This window comes from Scardinius erythrophthalmus (assembly GCF_964197995.2).
Source record: "Scardinius erythrophthalmus genome assembly, chromosome: 20".
NCBI classification, from domain to species: Eukaryota; Metazoa; Chordata; class Actinopteri; order Cypriniformes; family Leuciscidae; genus Scardinius; species Scardinius erythrophthalmus.
Genome location: NC_138240.1, coordinates 3,030,000 through 3,042,013, shown reverse-complemented (window position 1 = coordinate 3,042,013; position 12,014 = coordinate 3,030,000). Strand labels below are relative to the sequence as shown.

The 12,014-nt window shown below is 41.6% G+C and overlaps 1 protein-coding gene across 1 annotated transcript in view; it reads left to right on the top strand.

Moving 5' to 3' along the window:
- bicdl1 (BICD family like cargo adaptor 1) overlaps nucleotides 1–12,014 on the top strand; it is a gene marked incomplete at its 5' end in the record, with an annotated part of 40,519 nt that continues 28,505 nt past the window's right edge. The window contains 2 exons of the mRNA XM_081349602.1: nucleotides 1–396; nucleotides 3,130–3,345. Coding sequence (XP_081205728.1) covers nucleotides 1–396; nucleotides 3,130–3,345 — 612 coding nt within the window. The remainder of the gene's footprint in view (nucleotides 397–3,129; nucleotides 3,346–12,014) is intronic.

Genomic DNA, 12,014 nt, shown 5'->3' with positions numbered 1-12,014 from the left:
ATGTCCGCGTCTTGCCTCGACCTGCGCAGCGCGATTTCAGCACCACCGACGCTGGACAGCGACCGCATGGAACTCGCGCTCGATCCCGGCCGTCAAAGCTCGCCAGACACCGGGGAATATCAGACCCTCTCGCTGATACACACCGCGCCCGGGGGGCTCGGCATGGCTTTGGAGGAGGAGCTGGCCATGCTCACCGGGGAACGGGAGGACGATCTGGAGGTATCCGCCTCAGAGACACCTGTGAGCGGACAGGACTCTGATCTACTGTCGCTCTTCCGGCAGAAAGAGAAGGACTTGGTCCTCGCTGCTAAACTGGGCAAAGCTCTACTTGAAAGAAACCAAGACCTCACAAAGCAATATGACAAAATTACCAAGGATTTAAACGACAAACTGGAGGTGAGGAGCTTTAAAACTCCACTTGGGTGTAGCCTATACACTGCCCAACAGTTTGCATAAAAAAAATTAAAAAAAGTCTGGAACTTAATAAGTCAAGTTGACATGCCATAAGTTCTGCCGTCGGATTCCTAAAGTTTTCTGCAGAATGTCTTATAATTCGGGTTTAATAATTCGCACACACACATTTATATATTACTGATCACTTCACAGACCTCCACATTTGGTAAATGAAACACGACTAGGGTAACCAATAACTGTTTTGTTTTTTTGTTTTTAGAAAAGCAAACTCTTCCTGACCTCACCCGAAATAAGTTATAAACGGGAATACAAAACTTTCAAATGCAACCATAGTAAGTTTTCATGTCCCAGTGCATGCTGGGAAGGGAGTTGAATCAACTGAAAATAGAGAAAAATTAAAAGTAACCCCCCAAATATCAATAATCAAGTACAATTTATTAGTAACACATTACTACATATACTTACTATATTAATTATGCATATTCATTTCATACAGTAAATTATGCATAATTACAAGTAACTAACCATAAACCAAACCTAACATTAATTCTAAAGTAAGTATATGTAGTTTATTAATATTACTCAGTACTTATTTGAGTAATTACAATGTAACGACGTCACATTAAAATAAAGGGTAACACTTTATTTTACGGTGACCTTGTTACATATGTTACATGGACTTACCATAGTATTAACAGTAAATTATGCATAATTACATGCAACTAACCCTCAACCAAACTCTAATCCTACCCTAACCCTATAGTAAGTACATGTAGTTAATTATTATTACTCGGTACTTAAATATATATTTACATTGACTGTAACAATGACACCTTAAAATAAAGTGTAACCAATTTAAAGAGTGTAATTTGATACTTTGTTTATCATTAGTGCTTTGATTGATTTTGCATGCATGTGTTGTGTGCAGTCCGTCTGCTTTTTTAATTAATAATCAGGATGTATCATAATATTAAGAGCATGATGAAGCAAATCATTTAAATGACGTGAAGAACACATTTAGTCTCCTAGTGTGTAACATTATTCCTCATGCTGAGCTTCCGAAGAGTTCCCAACTCCACCTGTCTCTCAAGACTATTTACAATTGCACAAATATGCATAAATCCACACATCTTAAATGCTAATGGTTTTTAAGACTCATATTATTATCTCTTTTATATAGTCATAATGTCTATGATAGTGATGGCATTGTGAAAACACTAAAACCAGAGCGAACGGCATCCGTACATGCTGCTGTTTGTCAAGACTGCATCTGAGAAGCGTTTACTGTCACTGAATGTAGACTGTGTGAAGACGTTGACTGAGTTGAACCTCGTTCAGGCCTATATGGGCCTTGATGGTTTTTTCAGCAACGCTGCAAGCAAAGCTAATGTGCTTTGGCTCCTTTCAGCCCTCCGAGGGCCAGATACTCGACAGGTTCCTGGCAGTTCTCCATGTAGTTGTCTCTCCTGCCTGGTTCACATCTTTGACTTAAACCCCTCGTCTTAATCTACATCCTACAGTAGTTCATATATTTCTTTCTTTACTTATATTTTTAGACAATTGCTCTTCATTTGCGGAACCCTTATTTGTTCATATTGACACCCTCTCACAAAAGCGAGTACTCAGCATTGAAATGACTTCTAACGGTTAGTTAGTTTGATAGCCTTCACAGTGGATTTCACGGGCTTTAATCAGCGCCAGATTTCATTTTCTGCAATTACATCTAGTGCTCTCAGAGGTGCCGCCCGGGACTGAACCTGCCTGACCCTCTCAAACCATCAAATCCACACGTCTAACTAGCATTACAGCTTTTCTGCCTCGCTTAGACAGGAAGAGACCATATGACCAACATGGAAGGCGACCAATCACATGCTGTTCTAATAGGGGCGGGGTTATTTAAAATAGTTGATGCCACAATAGCTTAGAACTAATAGGGTTAGAACTAATACTGCTCTATATAAAATACACAGACAAACAGAAGTTTAATTAGAATTTCTGTCCGTCCAAAAGTACTTAGTACTGATTACTTTACGAATATACAAATGTTTGGGGTTGGCAAGATATTTCTATGTTTTTGAAAGAGTCTCTTCTGCTCACCAAGGCTGCATTTATTTAATCAAAAATACAGTAAAAACAGTAATATTGTGAAATATTATATATTGTGAATATATTTTAAAATGTAATTTATTCCTGTGATCAAAGCTGAATTTTCAGCATCATTACTCCAGTCTTCAGTGTCACATGATCCTTCAGAAATCACTCTGATATGATGATTTGCTGCTCAAGAAACATTTCTAATTATTATTTTCAATCTTGTGAAAACCATTTTTTGATGAACAGCATTTATTTGAAGTAGAGTCTTTTGTAACATTATAAATGTCTTTACTGTCACTTTTGATCAATTTAATGTATCCTTGCAGAATAAAAGTATTAATTTCTTCAACAACAACAAAAAAATCATACTGACCCTAAACTTGTGAATGGGGTGAGTTACACCTCATGCAGTTCTCAACTCAACTCATTCACAAAACATTCAGTTTTATTGCCTTGCTAGTTTATTTGCCACTTACAGAAAACTATATCTGTCAAAGATTTGATCTAACCTGGCAAACTTTGGCAACTCCAGATGATTAGTTCCTGGCATCCAGGAATTGAATTGGAATTTAAAAAGCATTTAATTCTAAATAAATGTCAGTGACCCTGTTTCTCTTGCAGCTCCTGGAGCAGGAAAAACATGAGCTGCGCCGTCGTTTGGAGAGTCGCGAGGGTGAATGGGAAGGCCGGGTGGCTGATCTGGAGACAGATGTGCAACACCTGCAGGGGGAGCTGGAGAGACATCAGGTGCAGCTGCGGGAGGCCGACCGGGACAAGAGCCGAGCCATCAGCGAGCTGTCAGAACAGAACCATCGGCTGCTGGAGCAGCTCAGCAGGGTGAGTGTGTGTGTGTGTGTGTGTGTGTGTGTGTGTGACCCCTCCGGTTCTCCGTAGCCTCTACCACCAGTCGCTAGTGTGTCTCTTGAGGCCAGGGGAGTGAGGTTTACACACACAGCTCTTACTGGCTGGTCTCCGTTAAGTGTAACAGGTGGAGATGCTGGCTGGAGTCACAGGAGGTAGTGCTTACAGTTTGCAATGGGTCAGAACAGGGCAGAACGCTTTATGATGAACGAATGTTTTGAAAACTTGAAGCTGAATCTGCTTGCAAAATTGTTCTATAGCAGTATTTCTATGCAACTTTGATGTGTAGAATGTAGCCTGTTCCTGTAGATTGTTTTAGGTATTTATAAAACACATTTCTTACACAGTTTCTTTCTTGGTGACACTTTACAATAAGGTTCCAGTTGTTAACAGGAGTTAACTGCATTAGTTAATGTGAAGTAACAATAAAAACACTTTTAAAGTGCCCGCTATTTTAAAGGTTTCTAAATTTATTTGGGAGTCTCCTATAATAGGTTTACATGCATCCAAGGTAAAAAAAAACAACTCTGCTCTGATTGGTCAGATGACCCAGTCTGTTGTGATTGGTCTACTCTGCTCTGATTGGTCAGATGACCCAGTCTGTTGTGATTGGTCTACTCTGCTCTGATTGGTCAGATGACCCAGTCTGTTGTGATTGGTCTACTCTGCTCTGATTGGTCAGATGACCCAGTCTGTTGTGATTGGTCTACTCTGCTCTGATTGGTCAGATGACACAGTCTGTTGTGATTGGTCTACTCTGCTCTGATTGGTCAGATGACCCAGTCTGTTGTGATTGGTCTACTCTGCTCTGATTGGTCAGATGACCCAGTCTGTTGTGATTGGTCTACTCTGCTCTGATTGGTCAGATGACCCAGTCTGTTGTGATTGGTTTACTCTGCTCTGATTGGCCAGATGGCTTGGTCTGTTCTGATTGGTCTACTCTGTTCTGATTGGTCAGATGACCCAGTCTGTTGTGATTGGTCTACTCTGCTCTGACTGGTCAGATGTTCAGTCTGTTCTGATTGGTCAGATGCTCAGTCTGTTCTGATTGGTCAGATGCTCAGTCTGTTCTGATTGGTCAGATGACCCAGTCTGTTTTGATTGGTCTTCTCTGCTTTGATTGGTCAGATGGTCCAGTCTTTTGTGATTGGTCTACTCTGCTCTGATTGGTCAGATGGCTTGGTCTGTTCTGATTGGTCTACTCTGTTCTGATTGGTCAGATGACCCAGTCTGTTGTGATTGGTCTACTCTGCTCTGATTGGTCAGATGCTCAGTCTGTTCTGATTGGTCAGATGACCCAGTCTGTTTTGATTTGTCTTCTCTGCTTTGATTGGTCAGATGGTCCAGTCTTTTGTGATTGTGAACTTACAGCGAGTTGTGGAAACAAAATCCCCATTACCATATCTGAATTTCAGCTCTTCCTCAGCAATTGATACACAGTGATGAACGATGGAAAGCAGGAACAATGGCAAATGTGGTTATGTAACAGGAAGTGAGACTGGAATTGCTGACGACTTGTTTCTTTTAGGAGACTATAACCTTATTTGCTGTGCACTTTGATCTTTGAAACTTTGCAGACATTTTACGTTCACAAACAGCTATATTACGCACTACATGAAAGGTAATTTTCGAAAAAGCATAATAGTGGCACTTCATTAATCTTAGTTAATGATAATTTCTACATTGACTATTTTATTATTAAAATCAAAAGTTGTCTTTGTTAATATCATTAACATGACCCAACAATTAACCTAAAAAATTACAATCAGCTTTGGATAAAACCATCTACTAAATATAGATTGGTACCATTAAGTTATTAGAGACAATTTAGAGGTGAAGTATTTGGCTCTTGGCTCGCTCCTTACTGAGATCAAACCAGAAAATCATTGCCAAAAAACCACATAGTGTTCTCATAAAAAGCCATTATTGATTATTGATTATGGTGCTTGTAAATCCATTCAGAGGGAGGTGGAAAAAACATGCACACTATGAATAAATTTCATGGCTCCGGCACACAGGGTGTCCCCTCTGCTTCCTGAGACACGACCACACGCAAACTCATCAAAATTACACGACACTCCATTCTGTTCTCAGAATTATGCAATCTACCTGTTCCACAGTCCAGCAGGGCGACCTTGAAGACACACAGGACATTTCACACACACACACACACACACACACACACACACACACACACACACACACACACACACACACACACACATAGCCACACAGACACACAGACACACACACACACACACACACACACACACACACACACACACACACACACACACATAGACACACACACACACACACACACACACACACACACACACACACACACACACACACACACACACACACACACACACAAAAAAAAAAAAAAAAAAACTTGAATTGAATTTAAGATGTATGCTAGTTTAATTCAGTAATTCTCAGATGGTGGATTTGGGCAACCCAAAAATTTACTACAGATCTTTTCTGATAGTATATATTCTGACAGCAGGAAAAACAACAATGCAACAAACAATGGTAAATTCAAATAATTCATTGCAATTAGCCATATAATCATGCATAGGTAGGACAAAAAAAAAAAATAATAAAAATATTAGGGTTAATAAAAAATAAAATTATTTTAAAATCGAGTAGAAAATGCCTACTTTATCCTTTAATGTTGACATCAAAATCCAGTTATTTCACTGTATATCTTGATATCACAAAATATCCCATCTGTCTTTTGCTGAAGTCACTTCTAAACATGATGGAATTTAAAATTATTGCCTTCTGAGAAATTACGGTTAATCGTTGTAAATCAGTGACTGAGTAATGATGGGAAACTGAGGTTGATTGATTTGGCAGGAAATTGAGATTTGCAGGTTAAATGCCACACTGAGTTTAGTTTGTGCTTCAGTAATGGCAGGATCTTTGCTCAACTCTTGTTCCCAGACGCGTTTGAATTGTCAGATTGAGTCTCATTGATTTTGCCCCAGGATGGCTGTGTTGTTGTGGCAATGACGCAGCTGAGGTCACACAACAATCTCTTCCTGGATCTAAACACCAGCGTCCCCCTGACAGACTGATGTTAAAGGGGGGGTGAAATGCTATTTCATGCATACTGAGTTTTTTACACTGTTAAAGAGTTGGATTCCCATGCTAAACATGGACAAAGTTTCAAAAATGAAATTGTACGTTTGAAGGAGTATTTCTGTGCCAAAAATACTCCTTCCGGTTTGTCACAACTTTCGGAAAGTTTTTTTCGAGTATGTGCCTGTGTGACGTCAGATGGGGCGGAATTTCCTTATACGGGTCCTAAGGGCACTTCTCCCGGAAGGACGCGCGCGCACTCGTAGACCAGAGCGAGAGAGAGCGAAAGCAGTACGACCATCAAAGTGCTGTGCTCGGCTTTAGGGAAGTCAATGTCACCAAAAGAAGTGTGTTTTTGGTTGCCATGGCAAGATAACCCTGCACAGATTCCCAAAGAACCCAGCGTTAAGGGACCAGTGGATGGAGTTTGTTTTTCCAGAGCATCAACGGAGTTGTGCAAGTGTTCTTGTTTGTTCCCTGCCTTTCGACGATGATTGTTTTATAAACAAGGCCCAGTTCGACGCCGCTTTTGCAGATCGTCCCGTGCTTAAGGATGGAGCAGTCCCAACGATAAAGGTTCACGGCCGTGCGTTGGAACCGCAGGCGGTGAGCAAAACTGCTTCAAATGTCTGTGTGTTGTTAGCTATCGGCGCGTAAGCACAGCTTTAGCTCCGTTCGTTTTTTTCCGGAAAGACTCGGTACAGCCTATCTTTCTTTTATAAATATAATAAAACTAAAGACTTTTTGGAGATATGAAGGATGCAATACTACTATATAGGTACTCAAGATTAACATGAAATTCCTTGAAACTGAGTGTTTCACCCCCTCTTTAATGTTTTTACCGTTCAGATTTACTGCAGCTGTCCATAACACTCACACTCAGGCCTCATAATGCTTTAATGCTGTCAATCCTAGTCAATTTAATTTACTCCGACACACAAACAAAATGGTTCTATTAATGGTCACACATAATGGCAGAAGAATTGATGATGATAAACTAATCAAGACTGGCAGCACAAGGGCTTCCAGCTGAGGGCAATAACACCAGTAATACCAGAACATGTTCTCAGAAAATAATGAAAAGAGAATAAAGGCCCATTCACACCAGGAACTATAGTAGTTAATTTTTTAGAAGTTAAAATAAATAAATAAATAAAAGAAAGATAAATGATAACAGTAACTATATTAGCGGAAGATATTGTTCTGTTTATTCTAAGCGCATACTGTCGTCTGCCACTTTAAAGGGTTAGTTCACCCAAAAATGAAAATTCTGTCATTAATTACTCACCCTCATGTCGTTCCAAACCCGTAAGACTTTCATTCATCCTCTAAACACAAATAAAGATTTTTTTTAATGAAATCAGAGTTTTCTGTCCCTCCGTTGACAGCTACGCAACTAACACTTTGACGCTTCAAAAAGTTCATGAAGAGATTGTAAAACTAATCCATATGAATCGAGCGGTTTAGACCAAATTTTCTGAAGAGACTCAATCGCTGTATATGATTAACAGATTGAATTGAGACTTTTATTCACATATAAACATTGATAAGCGAACAGAAGCTAAACCGAACCTGCTTGATGCTAGAGAATGAACCTCACTAGTTCTTGCTGAAGCTCAAACGTTCTGCGTAACACGAGAATGAACCTCATTGGTTCTTTCTGAAGCTCAAACGTGATGCGTAACACGTGAATGAACCTCAGTGGTTCTTGCAGAAGCTCAAACGTTCTGCGTAACACGAGAATGAACCTCATTGGTTCTTGCTGAAGCTCAAACGTGATGCGTAACACGTGAATGAACCTCATTGGTTCTTGCAGAAGCTCAAACGTTCTGCGTAACACGAGAATGAACCTCATTGGTTCTTGCAGAAGCTCAAACGTTCTGCGTAACACGAGAATGAACCTCATTGGTTCTTGCAGAAGCTCAAACGTGCTGCGTAACACGAGAATGAACCTCATTGGTTCTTGCAGAAGCTCAAACGTTCTGCGTAACACGAGAATGAACCTCATTGGTTCTTGCAGAAGCTCAAACGTTCTGCGTAACACGAGAATGAACCTCATTGGTTCTTGCTGAAGCTCAAACGTTCTGCGTAACACGAGAATGAACCTCATTGGTTCTTGCAAAAGCTCAAACGTTCTGCGTAACACGTGAATGAACCTCATTGGTTCTTGCAGAAGCTCAAACGTTCTGCGTAACACGAGAATGAACCTCATTGGTTCTTGCAGAAGCTCAAACGTTCTGCGTAACACGAGAATGAACCTCATTGGTTCTTGCAGAAGCTCAAACGTGCTGCGTAACACGAGAATGAACCTCATTGGTTCTTGCAGAAGCTCAAACGTTCTGCGTAACACGAGAATGAACCTCATTGGTTCTTGCAGAAGCTCAAACGTTCTGCGTAACACGAGAATGAACCTCATTGGTTCTTGCTGAAGCTCAAACATTCTGCGTAACATGAGAATGAACCTCATTGGTTCTTGCAGAAGCTCAAACGTGCTGCGTAACACAAGAATGAACCTCATTGGTTCTTGCAGAAGCTCAAACGTTCTGCGTAACACGAGAATGAACCTCATTGGTTCTTGCAGAAGCTCAAACGTTCTGCGTAACACGAGAATGAACCTCATTGGTTCTTGCAGAAGCTCAAACGTGCTGCGTAACACGAGAATGAACCTCATTGGTTCTTGCAGAAGCTCAAACGTGATGCGTAACACGAGAATGAACCTCATTGGTTCTTGCTGAAGCTCAAACGTGATGCGTAACACGAGAATGAACCTCATTGGTTCTTGCTGAAGCTCAAACGTGATGCGTAACACGAGAATGAACCTCATTGGTTCTTGCTGAAGCTCAAACGTGATGCGTAACACGAGAATGAACCTCATTGGTTCTTGCTGAAGCTCAAACGTTCTGCGTAACATGAGAATGAACCTCATTGGTTCTTGCAGAAGCTCAAACGTGCTGCGTAACACGAGAATGAACCTCATTGGTTCTTGCAGAAGCTCAAACGTTCTGCGTAACACGAGAATGAACCTCATTGGTTCTTGCAGAAGCTCAAACGTTCTGCGTAACACGAGAATGAACCTCATTGGTTCTTGCAGAAGCTCAAACGTGCTGCGTAACACGAGAATGAACCTCATTGGTTCTTGCAGAAGCTCAAACGTGATGCGTAACACGAGAATGAACCTCATTGGTTCTTGCTGAAGCTCAAACGTGATGCGTAACACGAGAATGAACCTCATTGGTTCTTGCTGAAGCTCAAACGTGCTGCGTAACACGAGAATGAACCTCACTGGTTCTTGCTGAAGCTCAAACGTTCTGCGTAACACGAGAATGAACCTCATTGGTTCTTGCTGAAGCTCAAACGTTCTACGTAACACGAGAATGAACCTCATTGGTTCTTGCTGAAGCTCAAACGTTCTGCGTAACACGAGAATGAACCTCATTGGTTCTTGCTGAAGCTCAAACGTTCTGCGTAACACGAGAATGAATCTCATTGGTTCTTGCTGAAGCTCAAACGTTCTGCCTAACACGAGAATGAATCTCATTGGTTCTTGCTGAAGCTCAAACGTTCTGCCTAACACGAGAATGAACCTCATTGGTTCTTGCTGAAGCTCAAACGTTCTGCCTAACACGAGAGTGAACCTCATTGGTTCTTGCTGAAGCTCAAACGTTCTGGCGTAACACGAGAGTGAACCTCATTGGTTCCTGCAGATTCTCAAATGTGCTGCGTAACACAAGAATGAATCTCATTGGTTCTTGCTGAAGCTCAAACATTCTGCGTAACACGAGAATGAATCTCATTGGTTCTTGCTGAAGCTCAAACGTTCTGCGTAACACGAGAGTGAACCTCATTGGTTCCTGCAGATTCTCAAATGTGCTGCGTAACACAAGAATGAATCTCATTGGTTCTTGCTGAAGCTCAAACGTGCTGCGTAACACGAGAATGAACCTCATTGGTTCCTGCAGGAGCTCAAACGTGCTGCGTAACACGAGAATGAACCTCATTGGTTCTTGCAGAAGCTCAAACGTGATGCGTAACACGAGAATGAACCTCATTGGTTCTTGCTGAAGCTCAAACGTGATGCGTAACACGAGAATGAACCTCATTGGTTCTTGCTGAAGCTCAAACGTGATGCGTAACACGAGAATGAACCTCATTGGTTCTTGCTGAAGCTCAAACGTGCTGCGTAACACGAGAATGAACCTCACTGGTTCTTGCTGAAGCTCAAACGTTCTGCGTAACACGAGAATGAACCTCATTGGTTCTTGCTGAAGCTCAAACGTTCTACGTAACACGAGAATGAACCTCATTGGTTCTTGCTGAAGCTCAAACGTTCTGCGTAACACGAGAATGAACCTCATTGGTTCTTGCTGAAGCTCAAACGTTCTGCGTAACACGAGAATGAATCTCATTGGTTCTTGCTGAAGCTCAAACGTTCTGCCTAACACGAGAATGAATCTCATTGGTTCTTGCTGAAGCTCAAACGTTCTGCCTAACACGAGAATGAACCTCATTGGTTCTTGCTGAAGCTCAAACGTTCTGCCTAACACGAGAGTGAACCTCATTGGTTCTTGCTGAAGCTCAAACGTTCTGGCGTAACACGAGAGTGAACCTCATTGGTTCCTGCAGATTCTCAAATGTGCTGCGTAACACAAGAATGAATCTCATTGGTTCTTGCTGAAGCTCAAACATTCTGCGTAACACGAGAATGAATCACATTGGTTCTTGCTGAAGCTCAAACGTTCTGCGTAACACGAGAGTGAACCTCATTGGTTCCTGCAGATTCTCAAATGTGCTGCGTAACACAAGAATGAATCTCATTGGTTCTTGCTGAAGCTCAAACGTGCTGCGTAACACGAGAATGAACCTCATTGGTTCCTGCAGGAGCTCAAACGTGCTGCGTAACACGAGAATGAACCTCATTGGTTCTTGCTGAAGCTCAAACGTGCTGCGTAACACGAGAATGAACCTCATTGGTTCTTGCTGAAGCTCAAACGTGCTGCGTAACACGAGAATGAGCCTCATTGGTTCTTGCTGAAGCTCAAACGTTCTGCCTAACACGAGAATGAACCTCATTGGTTCTTGCTGAAGCTCAAACGTTCTGCCTAACACGAGATTGAACCTCATTGGTTCTTGCTGAAGCTCAAACGTGCTGCGTAACACGAGAATGAACCTCATTGGTTCCTGCAGGAGCTCAAACGTGCTGCGTAACACGAGAATGAACCTCATTGGTTCTTGCAAAAGCTCAAACGTTCTGCGTAACACGTGAATGAACCTCATTGGTTCTTGCAGAAGCTCAAACGTTCTGCGTAACACGAGAATGAATCTCATTGGTTCTTGCTGAAGCTCAAACGTTCTGCCTAACACGAGAATGAATCTCATTGGTTCTTGCTGAAGCTCAAACGTTCTGCCTAACACGAGAATGAACCTCATTGGTTCTTGCTGAAGCTCAAACGTTCTGCCTAACACGAGAGTGAACCTCATTGGTTCTTGCTGAAGCTCAAACGTTCTGGCGTAACACGAGAGTGAACCTCATTGGTTCCTGCAGATTCTCAAATGTGCTG